The sequence below is a fragment of the Corythoichthys intestinalis genome, chromosome 21 (assembly GCF_030265065.1).
Source record: "Corythoichthys intestinalis isolate RoL2023-P3 chromosome 21, ASM3026506v1, whole genome shotgun sequence".
NCBI classification, from domain to species: domain Eukaryota; kingdom Metazoa; phylum Chordata; class Actinopteri; order Syngnathiformes; family Syngnathidae; genus Corythoichthys; species Corythoichthys intestinalis.
This window is the reverse complement of record NC_080415.1, coordinates 23,377,287-23,397,650: the sequence shown is the minus strand read 5'-3', so window position 1 is coordinate 23,397,650 and position 20,364 is coordinate 23,377,287. Positions and strand designations below refer to the sequence as shown.

The 20,364-nt window shown below is 39.5% G+C and overlaps 2 protein-coding genes across 6 annotated transcripts in view; one reads left to right on the top strand and one right to left on the bottom strand.

Annotated features, from left to right (window-relative positions):
• pald1a (phosphatase domain containing paladin 1a) overlaps nucleotides 1–20,364 on the top strand; it is a 124,000-nt gene that overhangs the window by 4,698 nt on the left and 98,938 nt on the right. For 2 of the 5 annotated variants that reach the window (XM_057826622.1, XM_057826625.1), the window contains exon 1: nucleotides 9,294–11,470. The exons of the other annotated variants lie outside the window; for them this stretch is intronic. The gene's annotated coding sequence lies outside the window, so the exon portion shown is untranslated. Of the gene's footprint in view, nucleotides 1–9,293; nucleotides 11,471–20,364 lie in introns of those variants that run through there. 5 annotated transcript variants of the gene reach the window in all.
• On the bottom strand, nucleotides 1,076–7,623 carry ndr2 (nodal-related 2). The gene is made up of 3 exons (XM_057826883.1): nucleotides 7,296–7,623; nucleotides 3,248–3,990; nucleotides 1,076–1,514 (listed from the first exon to the last, which is right to left on the bottom strand). Exons 1-3 carry the CDS (start codon nucleotides 7,621–7,623, stop codon nucleotides 1,362–1,364), a joined length of 1,224 nt encoding a protein of 407 aa, XP_057682866.1. The 3' UTR covers nucleotides 1,076–1,361.

Below are 20,364 nucleotides of genomic sequence, written 5' to 3'. Positions count from 1 at the left end.
GCCAAAAATTGTACTCAAGTAAGAGTAGCGTCATTTCAAAATAATATTACTCAAATAAAGGTAAAAGTAGTCATCAGAAAATGTACTGAAGTACAAGTCGAAAAGTATTTAGTGAAAAGAATACTTAAGTAATGAGTAACATTGTGAGTAACTGCTTAAGATGTTTGATTTTTTTTTTCAATCAATGGTATTTTTTTTCTCAGGACAAAATTATCTGTATGAACTGTTAATATTATTTCTGTATGATAACCTATTACATAGCATATTAAGATAAAGAAATTAAAAAAACAAACAAAAAAACCCATTGAATTCTGTCGAGGGGAAAAAAATGACAAAAATTTAAGCATTATTTGTCCAAAGAGCATGATTGCCCTCTTGTGGAGAAAACATATTTCCTATTATGACCATATCTCCAGTTTTCTGTGGCTAGTCAGTGCCAAATAAAAACTGGGAGAGATTAAAATCTGCGCTTTCAAGTCATGTTACTTAATTTTATACGGTGCTTTAAAGACGCCACGTGATTCAACACGCCGGCGAGATCATAGAACCGCAAGCTTGAGTCTGACTGGTTTCATGGAGTCATGTAATCGTTGTTGTGACGTCTCCTTGGTGAAACTGGTTGCGCCACTTTTTGCGTCTCTGGCAAGAAAAAGAAGCAAAATCTAATTCTGTATGTAGAATAAAGAAGGAAAATGTAACAACTAGTGTAGCCCAGAGTGGCGGAGTAAGAGGAGTGTTTCTTCTTCACAAATCTACTCAAGTAAAAGCAAAAAGTATGTCTTAGGAAAACTACTCTTTGAAATACATTTTTCTCAAAGTTATTCAAGTAAATGTAACAGAGTATATGTAACACGTTACTACTACCACCTCTGTATATAGACCTTTTCACCATACCATCACGACAACTTCTGGGTGCCAAAGGCTTAAACTTTGTTATTGTAAACAAAGCTTTGCATGTTTTTTGACATGATTGCAAATACAGTGTAAATGGCATGAGAAATGATTTTAGTCTTCAAGCCCAAACACAACAAATTTTGTTATTGCTTTCAGTTAAGGTCAGCAGTAGTCACTTGTGTTCTGCCACCTGGAAGTAACCTGGTGCTTATGCTTTAGAAAAAGAAAAAAGAAAAAAAAAAAAAACCCTTAAATAAAAGACAACTACATAGCAGCAATATGTTACCAATGTGACATAACACAACATCTTTCCAAAAATATACATACATAAATATGGCTGTTTATAATATTTACAATAAATATACAATAATTTACAGATTAACAAACAGTGCATAGCAACAAAAGAGCTCCCTCTTTTTTTAAGTGTTGTTTTTTTCTTTTTTCAAAGTCTGCTTCCGCTGCTGTGCTCATTGGCAGCCGCACTCATCTACCATCATGTCCTCGTGATGCCGCAGGAGCATCTCTCCGTTCTCGTAGTAAAGCATGCTCAGCGGGCTCATCCTGGTTGGGGCGCAGCATGGCGAGGCCACTCTGTCAGCTTGGTAATGCTTGAGTAAACTCTGGAACGAGAGAGTTCATCGGGAGAGGGCAAATGTATTAATTCATAACAAAGTGAGAAACGATGGATGCAAGTAAGCAAGGAAACAAAGAAGGATCAAAGGAAAGAGACAAGAACAGTTTAAAACTGAAGGAAAAAAGGAAGGATAGGCAAAGAAAAATAAGGGGTTTAAGTGCCTGTGACACAAAGAAACCATGTTTATTTCATATTATACGCGGTATTTTAGGCTCCTGAATGAAATGGACCACTTGGATGTGTGCAGAAGAGATCGATATATTTATTCAATTTTTGTAATCCCGCGCCACGAAAATGAGACACTTCTGGCCACAGTCTTGAATTGAGGAAGAAGGCGGATGTGACGTTAACGGGAGACATCATCTTCTTTATACCGCTACACTATTGTATGCAAAGGACTGAGGATCCAGCAGATTTTGCGGATTAATATGTTTATTTTTCGCATCACGCCAGCCCAATGTGCTGCAGGCTTTTGTTGCTACATCAGGAAGAGTGGTGTGAGCCTTTCTGGGTTTTAAAGAGATCCTGGTCACCACGATGAATGGGCAAAACAAGTATGACAATGGACTGACCATTGGACGGATGAGGAGTAAGCTACGTGTTTTATATTATGTCAAATACTGGGATCATGGCACACGTTTTAATAAGGAGGTGACTTGCATTTTGTGGGTGACAATGCTCCCTGTCCACCGAGAAGGCAGGAGTGGCCGCCTCCTCGGCTGACGCTCTCGTCATCGGTTCTTGATTGCGTCGAGACTTCCACACCTCTCAGCCCTCTTCGCGTACCCGCCGAGAGAGCGTTATCCTCGGCTTGGGGACGGAGAGCCCCCCGCTCTCATCTGCGATTCTTGGTTGTGTAGAGACTTCCAGCCCTCTCGGCCCTCTTCGTGTCCCCGGCGAGAGACCACTATCCTCGGCTTGGGGTCGGACAGCCACGCGCTCCGACTTCTACCGGTTTGTCTACCGGTTTGTCCACCGAGAATGCGCCATTTTCGGCGTTCATTCCCCTGCGACCAGCACTGCCTGTCTGCCTGCCGGGACTGCAGCAGAGGAACGACGAGCCGAAACTTGCTTGCCGCCGCGGGCTGGCCGATTGGTGAAGACAATCACCGCCGCCGCCATGTGTGACATGAGTCAAGGTAGTTTTGTGTGATTTTTCGTATTCGAAAGGTGAGGGAGAGGCTTGGAAGAGCCGCTCGATTCGGGTTAGCATGTAGCCTAGCTCTTAGTCTCCGAGTCCCTGCAGGGAAATGACAATTTAAGAAGTCGGCAGTTTTTACCATTATGCAGGAATTTAGCCCTGTCGTACTGAATAAATGCATTTTTAATACTTCATATTCCATTAAGCACAAGAATGTTATTTGTCATGACCATACTATTTATTTAGTGCTCTGCTGTCGTCATTACCCAGATAGAGGCACCAGAGCGCTATTATGGCAGGAGGAGCTAAACGAAAGAGTAAAAGACTCAATTCTTGTCATCTGTGCTCTGCCAAATTATTATCTATATTAGAATCGTCTCAAAATATGGTTTAATTGACATAATAATACAATTTAAGATTTTTTTAAATGGTATCAGATGTAGTTTAAATAGAAAGGAAAAAAGGTTGGTAATTGGTAATAAAGGGATGAAAGAGCATGATGATAGAATAAAGTCAAGGACAGAGAGGAAAAAGAAGGAAAGGTATGCTTGGATCATTGGACCGTGTTGGGCGCTGACCTGCATATAAGCATGATTGGTTGGGTTGAGGTGGGCGCCCAAGGGTCCCGGGCAGGATCCTTCGCAGCGGTAAGCGTTGTATTTTTTGGGGAAGATGATCCAAGACCCCCATCCGATCAGGTTAAAATCCACATGAAGATCCACTCTGCGGCACAGAGACTCGTCATCTTCTCTTCTGGGTGCCCGGGTTTTCCCGCCCTGTTCCCTCTGACCACGTTTGCTCCTGCGCCTCTTAGAGGGCCCGCGTGCAGGTCTCCTGGTCTCAGCCGTGCTCAAGAACTTAGAGCGCTCAGCTGTGTGAAGCAAACTGGCCTTGGCTTTGGGGTTCTGATCTGAATCCGTATGTGAGAAGATGACTAGCAAGGCTCGCTCGCTCATTGAGTCCAACCCGAGAAGCGCCACCTCACCGCTCTTCCTCCTGGTGACCCGTTTGCGTCGTACCCTGACAATGGACTTTTCCCGTAGCCAGGCAAGTAGCGGGCCCGTCATGTTGAAGACCCTCCAGCTGTGGGTGGATGATACCAGCGAGGACGGGCCCATGAAGCCAACCTGCTGTGGCCCTTCGCGGCAGATATCCGACACCGGGTGGCACTCGGGCCCGTGCTGGTGGTACACCGCCACTGACACGTCAAGAGCGCTCAGGGGTAGCCGGATTCTCAATTCCGCTGCTTGGATCTGCTTGTCGGACAGAAGACCATGAAGGTCAAATGTTGCTGCCCAGCGCCCGTGTCTGCGCACCAAATCTGGTAGAGAACCACAAATAAAAAAGTCAGTAACAAGTTATATTTTAAAATTACTGACTTAACTCATTGACTGCCATTGGCGGCGATAGGGTCATTTGTTGTCAGATCTTCCAGTTCAAATAGATTGGACGTCTTTCACCATCATGAATGAAATTATAATTACCGCATGTTTCAGACTAGAAATGTCATCTAAGTACAGTGGTACTTCCACTTATGAAATGAATTGGTTCTGGAAGTACTTTCTTAACATGAAAATCCTGTAAGTAGAGACGCATTTTCCATATAAAATGCCCTAATCTGTTCCAAGCACTTCAAAATTCAGACATAAATCTTTTATTATGCATAAAAAACAATAACAACATGGAACAAATATATGGTACAATTAGGTAATTGCACAATAAACATAAAATCTGAGTTTTGCATAATATATAAAATAAGAGTAAAGAATCAAAGTTAATACACTCATGTAAAGTTGTCGGAACACGAAGGTCGGATAACGAGGACGCTGGTATACACACATACACATACAGTAAGAGGTCCCTCTTGGCCAAATGGATGCCAGGAATTTTAGGCAATAGCCAGTTGAAGAGCAGCTATAAGTATGTTATGTTCAGTCAACTCTGGGAGCTCCGAGAACCAGCCATACTGTATTTTTGCCTTTCTTATCCTGAAATTTCTTTCTTAGCAAGAGGCAATATTTTCCCATTGAGGTGATTCTTAACCTAAATATTCAGTATGTAGAGATGTAGAGGTACAACTGAATAAGTCACACCAGCCAAATAATGCACAAAGAGGACAGTAAAAACCAAAACATTATGCATTAGCGTAATAACAATAAAACAGAAAACAACAGGATAAATTGGCATCTGTTAATGTAACATAATAACAAGCTGCAACTGAGTATAAATAACAGGCTCAGCCAAACAATGAAAAAAAGTGTGATTCATAGACCAGAAAATGTGGTACAGTAGTATGAAAAGGTTTCTGAACCTCTTGGGATTTCTCACATTTCTGCATCAAATCACCATCAAATGTGATCTGATCTTGGTCAAAGTCACACCGATGAAAAAAACAGTGTCTGCTTTAACTAAAACCACCCAAACATTTATAGGTTTTCATATTTTAATGAGGGCAGTATGCAAACAATGACAGAAGGGAGAAAAATAAGTAAGTGAACCATCACAATTATTATTTTATTATTATTTTGTGTGCACCACCCCCCGGCAGCAAAAACTTCAACCAGACGCTTCCTGTAGCTGCAGATCAGTCTGACACATCAAACAGGACTAATCTTGGCCCATTCTTCTCTACAAAACTGCTGTAGTTCAGTCAGATTCCTGGGATGTCAAGCATGAATCACTGTGTTTAGGTCATGCCACAGCATCTCAATGGTGTTTAAGTCTGGACTTTAACTTGGCCACTCCAGAACGTGTATTTTGTTCTTCTGAAACCATTCTGAAGTTGATTTACCTTCTGTGTTTTGGATTATTGTCTTCCTCCTTCCATCCTCTTTTTAGCTGCAACAGTCTGATAGACGGCCTCAGATTTTCCTGCAAAACATCCTCATAAACTTTTGAATTCATTCTTCCATTAATGGTTGCAAGTTGACCAGGGCCCGAGGCAGCAAAACAGCCCCAAATCATGATGCTCCATCCACCATGCTTCACGGTGGGGATGAGGTATTGATGTTGGTGAGCTGTTCCATTTTTCCTCGACACATGACGTTGTGTGTTACTCCCAAACAATTCAACTTTGGCTTCATCAGTCCACAAAATATTTTTCCAAAACCTCTGTGGCGTTTCCAAGTGCCTTTTTGCGAACATTAAATGAGCAACAATGTTTTTTTAGACAGCAGTGGCTTCCCTCCGTGGAGTCCTCCCATGAACACCATTCTTGGCTATAGTTTTACAAATAGTTTATGTGTTCAGAGATATTGGACTGTGCCAGTGATTTCTGTAAGTCTTTAGCAGACATTCGAGGGTTCTTTTTTTACCTCTCTGATTAGTCTGCGCTGAACTCTTGGCGTCATCTTTGGTGGACGGCCACTCCTTGGGAGAGAAGCAACAGTGCCAAACTCTCTCCATTTGTAGACAACTTCTCTGACTGTCGATTGATGAACATCCAGACGTTTAAAAATGGTTTTGTATCCTTTATACAAATCAACAATCCTTGATCGCATGTCTTTAGACAGCTCTTTTGACCGAGCCATGATGCACATCAGACAATGCTTCTCATCAAGACATTTCTTACCAGGTGTGTGTTTTATAGTGGGCAGGGTAGCTTTAAACCACTCATCAGTGATTGGGCACAAACCTGACTTAATTTTTTTGGTAAGAATTGGTTCAATTGAAGAATTGGTTCAATTGCTCCTTAAGTCTCCTTAGGTATAGGGTTCACTTATTTTCCCCCTTCTGTCCTTGTTTGCATGCCATCTTCATTAAAATAAGAAAACCTATAAATGTTTGGGTGGTTTTAGTTCAAGCAGACACTGTATTTTCATCTGTGTGATTTTGACAAATATCAGAGCACATTTGATGGTGATTTTATGCAGAAATGTGACAAATTCCAAAAGGTTCAGGTACTTTTTCATACCACTGAATACTGTATATCTGAAGATAGAAAAGGTTCAAATTGGCATTCATTGATGTAACCTTTTAGCATCATTAAAACAAGTAAAGTGAGAGGTTACTGTGACTAAGGATGCAAATTTGGTTTGGGGTGGGAGTGCAAAAGAGGATGAGTCGTGGGGCTATTAGTATTCAGGTGTGGTTACAATTAATCGAAAGGATTAAAGAGCATCCTCAGTGTGCATGACATGATTTATATAATCCACTCAACCCAAACAGACCCGAAACTACTGAACCGACCTTGGTATTTTCCCCATCTCCTGGAGTTCAGTTATGTGCCCAGGCTGGCTTGTGCATATCCTCAGCCAAACAAATAGGTACAAACTCTGACACCTAACAGTGAAATGGGAGCCAAGATGTAACAAATCCCCCTAGAGTTCTAATCTAATCAGGACAAGTGTGAAGAGTCGAGAAAAAAGAACTAAGGGAATTTGTGTAATAGAGATTTGAGCAGGAGGGGGCGCGTCTGGCGAGATGGTCAATCAACAAAGGTTAAAATTAAGCTAAAATAAGATAGGGAGCGGGAGAAAGAGAAGAGAGAGAGGTTTGCTTTGAGAATTAGACTGGCTGATCCTCACCCCGAGAGGGATGTGGATTGCAGCCCACTGGTCGTCTGGCATCCCCCTAACCCCCTCCCTTCGCAGGAATGCAATAATAAAAAATGTAAGTAAAAAGTACCTTTCGCCATTAAACTCCTCACAGTGTCCGCTCGCCCCTTTAACTCTTGCTCCGCCGCATCCGAAGCGTTGGACTTGAAGTTGCGGTAGAGGTGCACCATGTAGGTGGGCAGGTGGTGCCCGATTCCTCCACCTGCGACGGAGACAGCGGCTCCTCCGCGCTCACGCAGGCCGTGCAGCCGAGCTCCGTCGCGGGCGTACTGCAGGTGGACTCCCCGGTGGTGATGGTGGAGGATGAGGACGAGAGGCAACAGCAGGGAGGCTCGCAATGAGCGCATGTCGGCTCTCGAGAGCAATAACACCAATTTTCGCCACCATCTCAGGGGCATCTTATATACCCTTTGACGCCCCCCTCCCGGCACGGAACCCCTGGACCTCCTCCTCCCCTCCTTTCATGTTCGACAAGTAGCTGAGAACATTAAAGGAAGTTGACATGCGTCCTCAAGACGTGTTACCTGACAGCTCATCAGCCATTCAGCTGCTAATGAGGGCGCCTGGGTTAACTGGGGTGCGTGTTTACCAGCGACCCCCGAGCCCCCCGAGTTGAAATTGGGCGTCTATTACTGTCAGTGTTTTCAATATTAATTTCCGTCTTTTTCTAACTACCATAACAAATACTCTGCTACCTGGGCTGGCATTGAATGAGTTAAAATAATGATAACTTTTGAATAGATGCCCACTGTAAGGACCACTGTCCATGAAAGGGTTAAACAATTACCGTCATTTTCGGACTACAAGCCGCTACTTTTTCCCTTCATTTTGAATCCTGCGTCTTTTGGTCCAGTGCTGCTTATTTGTTGATTTATTTGGGTTAATAGGTAACACTTTATTTGACAACGGCGTCATGAGACTGTCATAATTGTGACATGACACTATCATGGACATTACTGATTGCTTATGACAGATGTCCAGACTCCATTTATGTCCATCTCAGATCTATTACATCCATTCAAAAGTGAGATAATTTGCCGGATAACTCTAAATGACATCTGTTACAAGCATTCATTAATGCTCATGACAGTGTCATGTCACAATTGTGATTGTCCAATGACAGTCTTTTGGCACCACTGTTAAATAAAGTGTTACCAAATACCTTAACTAGTAATTAATGAAACAACTGGACCAGTAACTGAAGTAATAATTAGCACAGAACATGAATTTTGATCGTTACTGTATTTACATCTGAAGCACTCCAATGCATGCTAGGAGGCATGTTGGACGACAACAGTTTTGACAGCAGGTAGCAGCAGAAGTTAACTGTCTCCCCCAAGAGAACAGTGATGGCCAAATGAAGCTTCTTGAAGCAATTAAGTTTTGCAGCCAATTGGTTCAAAGCTTCATGGTGGTTCATTTGGTCCTATGACAGACACTTATAATACAGAGAGGACAGCTGCGTCTTATAGTCCAGTGTGGCTTATCTATGAACAAATGCCGTTTTCTTGTCAAATTTGGTGGGTGGCAGCTTATAGTGCAAAAATTTCGGTAAACATTTTAATAATAGTTTCATTAATATTTAAGTATTCTTATTTATTTATTTATTATTAGTATATTCAAAATTAATTAGCACATGTGAATAAATACTTTAATTTTCATTTCATGTGATTATTTTAATTACCATTCGTAAGAGTGTTATCAAATAAAAAGGCAAAATTGCCAAATGCATAACTAAAATTTATTCATTGTTTATTCAGATAACTATTAACTGAATAAACACAGAAAACACTACATAAAAAATTGCACAGTAATAATTAGAAAACAAAGTTTAATAATGAATATATAATATATAGTTATAATTTAAAAATAATTATAATAATATTATTAAATTATTTTTTTAAATTAATAATTAAAAAAATATAATTCTTATTCTAAAAAGCTATCACTTAAAATTAATTCAGCTGTTTCTTTAATTATACAATTAATTAATAAAATTATATAACTAATTGAATGTGCAGTACCAAGGGCGTAGGTTTGGTCTCAACATTGGTAAGGATGCTATAACAGCATAAATTAGAAGTACACTTCTTGCTGGGGACGGGACATTAATAAGATCAAACAGATTGGGTACATTTCTCAAAAATAGATTGTTCTGATGTAAAAATGAAAAAAAGTTACAATTATTTTCATGGGAGAAAGTCAGTTTCAAAATGCTTGCTTCATATAAAGGAAATTTACAGTGGTTGCGTTTTTGTGGTTTTTTTTAGGGGTGAGATTTAAAAAATGTGCATAGGGTGTAAACAAAAATATTTTTTTGACAAATTATGTAGAAAATAAAAATTAATAAATGCACAAAATGCACAGCTGAATTAACGTTAACAGTAGAAAACATACAGGAAGACACCTCTCGAAGCAGCTTTCTACTCCAGTTAGCATGTTCACACAGTTTAATGTTATGCTAACGCCGATGGAGGTCGGACTTTCAGTAGCAAAATTAGTGGCGTGTTCCCCACCTCCACAACACTGACGTCTGTTTACATTACTCACAGTGGCTGCTGCTGCTGGCCAAAAAACCCTCTAATCTGCCTCCTCTTCAAAGAGCAGAGCAGGCAGCATGTTGACATGTATTTCTGTCGGGATTGTGTGAATGTGGGGGTTCTAGTCATCAGCCAATCAGACATGCGTTTGTGGGGAAAAAATGGACCGGCACATTCAGCAAGTGAAAAGGGGTAGAAGTACTGTAAGTCTGAACATAATGAAAGTAATTCACTTAATAATGGTAGGGTCAATTCAATCCTTACAACATATGGGAAGACAATCTAAATAACCTATATAACTGAACTCATTATATAATGCAAATAAGGTTGCTTAAAAGTTGAGGACAATTTTAACATCCTGAAAAGTTGTTAGTGTTATGTCCCTACCGCCCCTATGCAAACCTACGCCCTTGTGCAGTATATGGCGGAAAACACAGACAAGACTGAAAAAGCAGTTTCTGCTCTTGCACTCCTCTTTAAAAGAAACTGCAGTATTTTAAGCCAAAACAACTATTGTGTTTGATAGAAAAATGTCTATATGCTGCCATAGCAGATTCATGGCACATTAAGCCCCCGAACTATTTTTAATTTGTCCGTTTTACCCTGAAAACCCCCGTTTAGAGACGTCGCGCAACTGCTTTTGTTTCAACCGAGCCATAAAAAGAAGGTAAGTATTTATATTTATTATTCAAAATTTCTGTCATTTTAGCTTAGAATCATTAATTGATGTCTAATATTTAGTTTAAAAAAAGAAAACGACTTAAAAAAATGATTCACTCGCATATTTTAAACTTTTAAAAAAATTACGTCACAATGAAAAATTTGGCGTCTGTAAAAAAGTCACGGATAGCTACCTCATAACTATCGCTTAATTGGATTTTTTTTGTTACTATTGCATTTCCCCCGATATGTTGGATGATAAATAATCGATCCAAACAAAGAAAAATAACCTTTAAAAGGGTAACTATATGAAAAAGAAAATCTCAACCACTCCTTGTTGTCTGCGATTTCTGCATTGCGACCCTTGTTATATCACCATGTTTTACCCATAAAATCCCCCCCAAAATCCGGCTGTGGCCATTCACAGCTGTGTCTTGACACTCGGTGATACATGCTACATGGAGTTTTTTGATCGAAACAAGGTAAGTACGCAATAATATCTCGTTAAAATCGTGCGTCTTTAATTCTGCTCTCGCATGCTCTCGCCTCCAGTTAGGGTTTTGCTGTTTAAAAAAATTTTTTTTGTAAATGCCCTCCCGTTCAAAATTTTTCTTCCCCCAGAAAATTGAGATTTTAAGCTTTCCAGTTATTTATCACACTTGCAAATCGGACAGTTTTGAAATTTGGAAAAATTGGGGGTCTCTGAGCGGAACTGCAAGTCACCTAAGTGTTTTCCGCCATATAAAAAAGTGTTTTATTTATTTATTTATTTATTTTTAAGAAAAACCTGAATCTGCCCAGCGTCTCGTTTTTTTTACGCATGCGCAGTTTCACGCTGCTCGCTCCGGTGGAAACTCCTGTTACTCCTCACCACCTCCTCGTCCATTTCCCCGAGAGAAAAAAAGCCCCCCACGCTTCCCCAAAAATCAATGAGTGTTTTAGCGTGAAGGGGGAAAAGGCAGCCACCGACATCCCTTTCCTGACTCACTCCGGACGCCAAACGGTTTATCTTTGGACTGATTTCGTCGCCCTGCGAGCTGCAATGGTAAATTCGCTACTTGTTCCAAGTTTTGGGGGACTGTTAGTTCTTGGGGACTCCGGCGAGGCTGACACAAGCTCGCGTCTGCGTCTTTAACGTCTCGCCACGAGGATGCTAACTTAAACCTTGCACAGCTTTTTCAGTGTTGTTTGGATCTTATTTAGGACTGAATGTGTTAACACAAAAAACAATATAAGCCACTTTCTTGGAGAAAAAGTGCTGATGAAGGGGGGAATAGGGCACGGGGCACCCCAACCCCCACTCTATTGGGATGAATACAGCACTGGAGTACACGGCAAAAATCAGTTATTCTGATTTTGTTGTTTACAGGGTAATCTTTCAGCAAAATTGACTACCGACAACATCATCGGCAAATCCCAAATGCAAACATTGAATCTTGACAGACGATTAAAAAACGAAACACAAAAAACCAGGAGCATAATAGCCCTAACATGAAAATTTAGGGGCACACAGTGTAAATCAACTTGTAAAGAAAACAGTAGATTAGGGCTGCAGCAATCAATCTATCAACTCGTTAGTTCGAATAATCGAGTAATAGGATTCAGAACATTTAATGTGTTGCAGAATAAATTTTAGGAGATGTAAAACAAAGGCTTGCTAAAATTGCACTTTCAAAATAGCATTAAATGCGAATAGAAAATAAAATTCCCATTTGTTTCTTCAAACCACGCACAATCACACTTTTAAAAATAAAATACCTGAGCTCATCCTCAAACGGTATTAGAAAAAATAATTTAGGATTGAAGTACAACGAAAGAACAATTTGCTAACTTCCACAGCAAAAGTCCGCTAGCTTAAATGGTTTAAAATGCTAATGTTTTTGTTTTGTTTTGTTTTGCTTAACAAACCGTTCAAACACATATTTCCACACAAAAAAAAATGCTAAATATACCTATAAATATACCTAAATTACAAATGCATTAAAAAACATATGAGCTCAAACAAAAACGTACCTTATGTTAGTCTTAACAGGGAGCAGCTGGATTCATTTTTATATTCACTGTTGCCACTAGAGGGCAGTGTATCAACCCAAATCAATAAAACTAAATGTAAACACTTTCAAAACAAACCATTACAACACCACTCTAATTAAACGAATCCTCGAAGCTGCAAAATTTGATTTGAAGCTTTTTCTAACCGAATTACTTGAGTTAATTGATTAATCGTTGCAGCACTACAGTAGATATTTCCATTTTTGCTCATTTCCACTGTATTGCTCATTTATATTTTAACAACAGATTTATGCATCAGCCCCAATAACCCATCCTTTTCAGCCACAAAAAAATGTTTTATTGATTTTTGTAATTATGCAAATTTACCTGGTCAAATGCCACCTTTTATAGAGGTTGTGTATTGCCCTGCTCTTAAACATTTTTGTTTTACTGATCAGGGAAAATGTTTGAAAAAACAAATCTCTTCTTTTTCTTCAAGAGCCATACTAGGAATCATTTGTTATTTTCTTGAAATTACTTATTAAGTAAATTTGTACACACAATGATCATGCTGATTGGAATAATGAGGCAATAATAACACGGTGATGTCATACAGTGGTATGAAAAAGTGTCTGAACCTTTTGGAATTTCTCACATTTCTGTATAAAACCACCATCAAATGTGATCTGATCTTTGTCAAAATCACACAGATAAAAAACAGTGTCTGCTAGGAGTTGGAACCTCTTGGTTTCTCACGATATGATGCGATTTGTGATACAAAGCTCACGATAACGAGGATCTGACGATATAGCGATACAATGATTATCGATACATTGGTACATTGGTCTAGGATTTTCTACAAACAACTAATAAACAGAAAAACAAGTGTCTGCTGTGAATTGGAATGAGTTTATCACTAGTAGACATCCAATCCATTTGAACTGGGAGGGTGGCAGCGAATGAACGAATCCCTCCCACTTCAAACGGATTGAACGTCTATGGCCGTCAGTGGCAGCCAATGCGGCAATGAGGTAATTTTGGGCCTTTAAGGTCATTTACCTGTTGATTTTCAGTTACTTCCTGTTGATTTTGGGGTATTTTATGGGTCACTTCCTGTTTATTTTGAGGTACAGAACAGGAAGTGACCTGGGAATCACCCAAATGGATAGGCAGTGACTCAAACTCAACAGGAAATGACCTGTAAATGCCCTAAAATGAACAGCAAGTGGCTTGTAAATGCCCCGAAAATCAGACCGAATAACTGTAAATACTCTGGGTTTGAATGAACGAACTTTCTCAGTCTAAATGGATTTGGCGTCGAGCACCGTCAATGGGACCCCCAGCCTTAGACTTAACTGAGACACTATTATAGTGGAAGATTTTGGTAGCAACTTGTTGGTTAATTTTTATTTATTTTTTTAGACATTGACACCTTTTTACAACGATATTTCGATTCTTGACAGGAGCATATCGATAACCTTTTGGGATACAAAGTATCACGATGTATCGCCATTTCGATATTTTGTCACACCCCTAGTACTCTGCTTTAACCAAAACCACCCAAACATGTATAGAATTCTGCAAACAATGACAGAAGGGGGAAAATATGTTTTATAGGGGGCAGGGCAGCTTTAAACTTCTCAAAAGTATTTGGGCACACACCTGACTTAAAATGTTTGGTAAAAATTGGTTTCAATTGCTCTTTAAGTCTCCTCAGGCAGAGGCAGGCACTTACTTATTTTCCCCCCTTCTTTCATTGTTTGCATGCTATCCTCATTAAAATATGAAAACCTATAAATGTTTGGGTGGTTTTAGTTAAAACAGACACTGTATTTTCATCTGTGTGATTTTGACACAAATCAGATCACATTTGATGTTGATTTTATGCAGAAATGTGAGAAATCCCAAAAGGTTCAGATACTTTTTCATACCACTAGTTCTCATGCCAGCAGTGCCCATCAAAGTCTGGTTTCTCAAAAATTAAAGCTCAAATTTAACTTAAAAGCTACTGACCAAATGTTTTACAATATGAGATATATAATTAAAAAAAAAAAAAAAACAACATACTAATTCAACGTGCCTCTTTAATAAATCTCAACGGAACGAACTTCAATTTTGTGGAAGAATTCCACCCCTGAAATTCTACGATAGCTTGAATTGTAATTTGCAATTCAATCTTCTTTTTATGACATCTTTACTCCAATGAGAGCTTTACTGACTGCACTCATTTTTGCCGCGATAAAAAAAAAGTCTTTGGGGCATTGCGATGGATCGCACACTGCTCTTTGATGCGTTGCGGCGGGACTAATCTCTGACTATATCAGTTTTCCTCATATCTCCAGGGGGTTTTGGCAGGGAGGTTAATGACAGAAACTAGCGTCTCAAACTACAATTAATCAAGATGGGGAGTGTGAAACTACCCCTGATGAATGACATCATAAATGATTAAACTCAAGATTTCTGCTTGTTACTCAGTGGACACTTCACTTACTCATTGAGCTTCGTGAAATGTGATCAGGGTTTAATTTGCTGAGCTGATGATATTGATCACATTGGTAAAGATATAGCTCAAGCTGTCCCGTACTTAGGTTGGGATACATGTATAAAAACAACAACACATGCCTAAAATTAGAACAGCTTACTATGGAATAAGTAAAGTGCTTTAGGCATTGTAAATCCTCCGTATTTACTTTTCAGCATCTATCCAAGTCTGTGATGTATCTCATGCAGAAAAAATGGAATGCTCAGCCACTAGATGGCAGAAAATACATCATTAATTGTGTATCCTACTTTTGACATGTCTGTGCTCCGAAAATTGTCTTAAACTTGAATCCCAATGACAAAGTTTAAGGGTATGTCAGAGGTTGGAATATATTGAACACATCAGAAAACTGTATGTTTTACTTAATTTATCTCAACATTTTGTCTACAATGAAATAACTCAGTTTCCAGGATCCTGTTCTAAGATACTGTACATGCCAGGTTTAAAATACTGCAGCACTAATAAAAGTGAGTAATAATCGGCAGTTTGCAACTCACATTTTTGGTGATCGCAGATTTAATTTTGTGTAATGATTAGGGCTGCAGCTATCAGTCATTTAGGTAATCGATTAACCTACAGTTAGATAACGTAATTTCCCGAATTCAACTGTTCAATTGAGTACTACCGTAATTTCCCGAGTATAAGGCGCACCTGTGTATAATGAGCACCCCAAATTTATTTGTAAAATCTAGGGGAAATTATTGTACCCGTTTATAACGCGCACCCTAATTTTAGCACCAATAAATAGAAGAATACAAGAAAACAGAGCTCGTGTACAGATACAGAAATGTCTTTTTACTGACTGGTGAAACACAGCACAAGCATAGCATATTGGTGGTTCAAAACAATACCATAAACTGACAATATTTACGGTAATAATATGATTTGATAACTTCTCCAATTTACCAGAATCTATGAGAAAACAAAACAGATGTGACTTTTCTTTTAAAGGCTGCTGTATAACTTGCTCGTTTCATCATGATGAATAAATGTTTCTTCCATGGATTGATACAGTAAAATGAAAGTGAGAACGTAAGTCAGAAATCCGAGAGAGCTCATCGCTGTCGACAATGTGACATATTGGTATTCTATGTTATGTTGTTCTGTGTTGTGGCACTGGTGGATCCATGCTGCTGTATTGTCATATCTATGTTGTGATTGTCTATGAGCCAGAGGGCCGCTGAGGCCAGACAAAAGAGCGCCGCATTATAGCCGGACTGTCGGCATTTAAGTTCATTGAAAGCAAGAAATAAAACGTTGAACACGGCACTCAATATATTCTAGTTTTTTTGAAGACAAGATAAAACAGACACGACAGTAACAATAGGAACTATTGTTATTTGGGTTAGTTGACGGACACGCACAGGAAGTCTGTGTTGTTACGTTTGTTATGGTCCGAGTTGCGGAGTTCCAATAAATGTTGACTCAAATGAGTTCAAGAAACTAAATTCTGTGCTTTATGAAGAGTGAAAAAAGCAGAATTTAACACAGACGAAATCATTTGGCCGATCAGAGTGAAGTATTACCGAAACAAAATGGTGACGTCAGGTACCGTAATGGTCGGCAACGAATCGCCGCATACGTTTCTTCAACACAACGTGGCCGTGTCAAAAAAATAAATAAATCGGTGTGTATATATGTATATGTATGTATGTAATATATGTATGTATGTAATATATATACATATATCTGTCTCCATCCATGTACCCGTTTATAATGCGCACCATGATTTTACAAGTTGATTTTGGGGGAGAAAGTGCGCGTTATATTCGGGAAATTACGGTGTATAAGGTTGCATTTTAGTACACTTTTCCCCAGAAGGGGGACCACCTATAGCCCAGTTCAAATGGATTGAACATCTAATCACATCAATGGCAGTGCATGAGTTAAAAATCAGCAAATGTGTAACATGCCTAAGTTGCTGCTGCAAGAGTTTTGGCCCGGAAGGAAGGAACAGGTGTGGCAGCTGTATTTTTTTGTCTTTTGAAATCAACAATGTTGTCATACTGTTGAGCTCATTGGTTTTGGAGGAGAACGTTCCCACGTTGTCATCTTTGGTGGCAGGGCTGCTTGAAGAAAAAAAACTGAAAAAAGTGTTGTGTTCCCGCACATCTGCAGATGAAACAGGACACTCTCTGCATGATAAATGGGTCCCAGCTCTTCCGAAGTGGCAGCTTAATGCCGACTTATTTGCCCAGCTGTGAGCGGCGTTTGCCTTCAACATGGCATGCGTTAACCGCTAATGAATGGACTGATTAAAGAGTTGTAGTGAATTAGGCTTACGTGATGTCGTCTGTATGCGCTCGTCGAATCACCCCCAACCCTTTTGTTTGCATGGTGTCTAAATGTTTCATTCAGGGGTGTCAAATTAAGTTTTGTTACAGGCAACGGTGTAGTTACAGGTTTGTGCAGTTACGATTGTGAAACCACATAAAGGCCATTTGTCATCACCTCATCCTATTTTTGCATGAGTGAGTCAAACATTACAGGCGCTATGTTTGAGTAGTGGTAGGTGATTTGACAATATACAGTACAGTGGGGCAAATAAGTATTTAGTCAACCACTAATTGTGCAAGTTCTCCCACTTGAAAATATTAGAGAGGCCTGTAATTGTCAACATGGGTAAACCTCAAACATGAGAGACAGAATGTGAAAAACAAAAACAAAACAAAATCACATTGTTTGATTTTTTAAAAATGCATTTGTAAATCATGGTGGAAAATAAGTATTTGGTCAATACCAAAAATTCATTTCAATACTTTGTTATATACCCTTTGTTGGCAATAACAGAGGCCAAACGTTTTCTGTAACTCTTTACAAGCATTTCACACACTGTTGCTGGTATTTTGGCCCATTCTTCCATGCAGATGTCCTCTAGAGCAGTGATGTTTTGGGGCTGTCATTGGGCAACATGGACTTTCAACTCCCTCCACAGATTTTCTATGGGGTTGAGATCTGGAAACTGGCCTGGCCACTCCAGGACCTTGAAATGCTTCTTACGAAGCCACTCCTTTGTTGCTCTGGGTGTGTGTTTGGGATCATTGTCATGCTGAAAGCCCCAGCCGCGTCAGCCACACCATAACACATTCTCCCTGTGCTCTTCTGGATCATCCAAATGCTCTCTAGCGAACCGCAGACGGGCCTGGACGTGTACTGGCTTCAGCAGAGGACACGTCTGGCAGTGCAGGATTTGAGTCCCTGGCGGCGCATTGTGTTACTGATAGTAGCCTTTCTTACTGTGGTCCCAGCTCTCTGTTGGTCATTCACTAGGTCCCCCGTGTGGTTCTAGGATTTTTTGCTTACCGTTCTTGTTATCAATTTGACGCCACGGGGTAAGATCTTGCATGGAGCCCCAGATCGAGGGAGATTATCAGTGGTATTGTATTTCTTCCATTTTCTAATAATTGCTCCCAAAGCTGATTTCTTTACACCAAGTGTTTTACCTATTGCAGATTCAGTCTACCTAGCCTGGTGCAGGTCTACAATTTTGTCTCTGGTGTCCTTTGACAGCTCTTTGGTCTTGGCCATAGTGGAGTTTGGAGTGTGACTGACTGAGTTTGTGGACAGATGTCTTTTATACTGATAACGAGTTGAAACAGGTGCCATTAATACAGGTAACGAGTGGAGCCTCGTTAGACCTCATTAGAAGAAGTTAGACCTCTTTGACATCCAGAAACCTTGCTTGTTTGTAGGTGACCAAATACTTATTTTCCACTCTATTTGGAAATAAATTCTTTAAAAATCAAACAACGTGATTTTCTATTTTTTTTTCTCCACATTCTGTCTCTCATGGTGAAGGTTTACCCATGTTGACAATTACAGGCCTCTCTAATCTTTTCAAGTAGAAGTACTTGCACAGTTGGTGGTTGACTAAATACTTATTTGCCCCACTGTATATCAAGGAAAGAATATTAAATAATATATGGTCATGGAGCATAAATTCATTCTATTGTCAGTCAATTTTTATTATAAATTTAAAAAATGTATCAACTGTAAAGGGCTGATTTTACTACTAGATGTCCCAATACCAGCAAACCAGGGGTGTGATAAATCACCACACAGCAGAAACATATGGTGCGTAAATAAAACAAATAGATAATTTTTCAAAAATTGGGGCAGTTAACATACACAGCTATTACTACTACATTGGGAATGAACTAACTACAAGACAATTCCATAGTTATTTATATGATAATATTGTTATTTTGATATAAAAAATAACCCATATGGTGCATTTTTTGCATATCTCTGAAAACTAGTTGAAACTGTATGACGTCATACAGTCTTGCAATCCCAAAAGGTTTTGCTTCATTTTTATGAACACTAGAGGTGAACGATAATTATCGGTCCGATAATAGGAATTATTACGTCATCCCAATAAATCCGATAACATTATATATTATCGGGCCGATTAATAATATGTTTGGCACGGTGTCGGACTGGGATGTGTGCGTTTGTTTCCACTCATATTTTGGCATTATGCAAAGTTTTGTTTCTGTTCTAGAGGCCGCATTTTTCCTTCACTGAGTTATAAACCTTACTATGGCAATTGGCAAATGTTTGCATTTTACAGTGTTATGTTTACAAGTTCTTGAGAGGCCTTTTGGTTATTGATAGGCTTGCTGGTCTATAATTGCCAGGTTAAGAAAGTTGTTCTAAGACGACAAAAGTCTCCTCTCCTGTTGCACCAAATGTTTTATCTGCTGACAAAGCACAATACCTGTTGGGTTTATGTTTGTTTTAGATCAGTGCTCATTGTTCAGGGGAAGACATCGTCAATTATATTGACTGATTGATTGTGATTAACTCAAATTATATTTATTTGAAAAAATTAATATGGGCACTTTATTTGAAGTCAAAACTGTTCTTGTCTCTGTTTTGTTCATTATAATAATGTTCATGAAAATTCTGGTTCGGTCAAAGGTAGTGCTGCAACGATTAATCAATTAACTCGAGTATTCAATTAAAAAAAAAATAATTGAATTAAATTTTGCTGCTTCGAGTATTCGTTTAATTAAAGTGGTGTTGTAATGGTTTGTTTTGAAAGTAGAGCTGAAACGAGTACTCGAGCAACTCGAGTAACTCGAGTTTAAAAACTGATCCGAGTAATTTTATTCACCTCGAGTAATCGTTTATTTTGACAGCTCTAAGCATCACGTTTTGCTCGGACTACTTTTAATGCGGGACAACGCGCTGTCACGTGCGGAGAGGAAGAAGGGAGGAAAAAAAACTTACTGCAGCCGACAGCCGCCACAAACGACGCCGACGTTGCTAAATACTAGCCCGCACGATGCTACGTTGGTACAGGTAGCGTCTCATGCGTCTCATAGAGATCACATGTATGTTGAACTAGATGCTAAATGGCAGACTCGGCCGCGTCTGGGCAGCTTTAGTAAACAGCCGCC

What these genes read in the sequence shown, in the direction of transcription:
- ndr2 (XM_057826883.1), bottom strand. Translation starts at nt 7,623, where the DNA reads ATGCCCCTGAGATGGTGGCGAAAATTGGTGTTATTGCTCTCGAGAGCC. An exon ending in GAGGAGTTTAATGGCGAAAG is followed by an intron (nt 3,991 to 7,295) that starts GTACTTTTTACT and finishes GTTCTCTACCAG; the next exon opens with ATTTGGTGCGCAGACACGGG. An exon ending in CCAATCATGCTTATATGCAG is followed by an intron (nt 1,515 to 3,247) that starts GTCAGCGCCCAA and finishes CTCTCGTTCCAG; the next exon opens with AGTTTACTCAAGCATTACCA.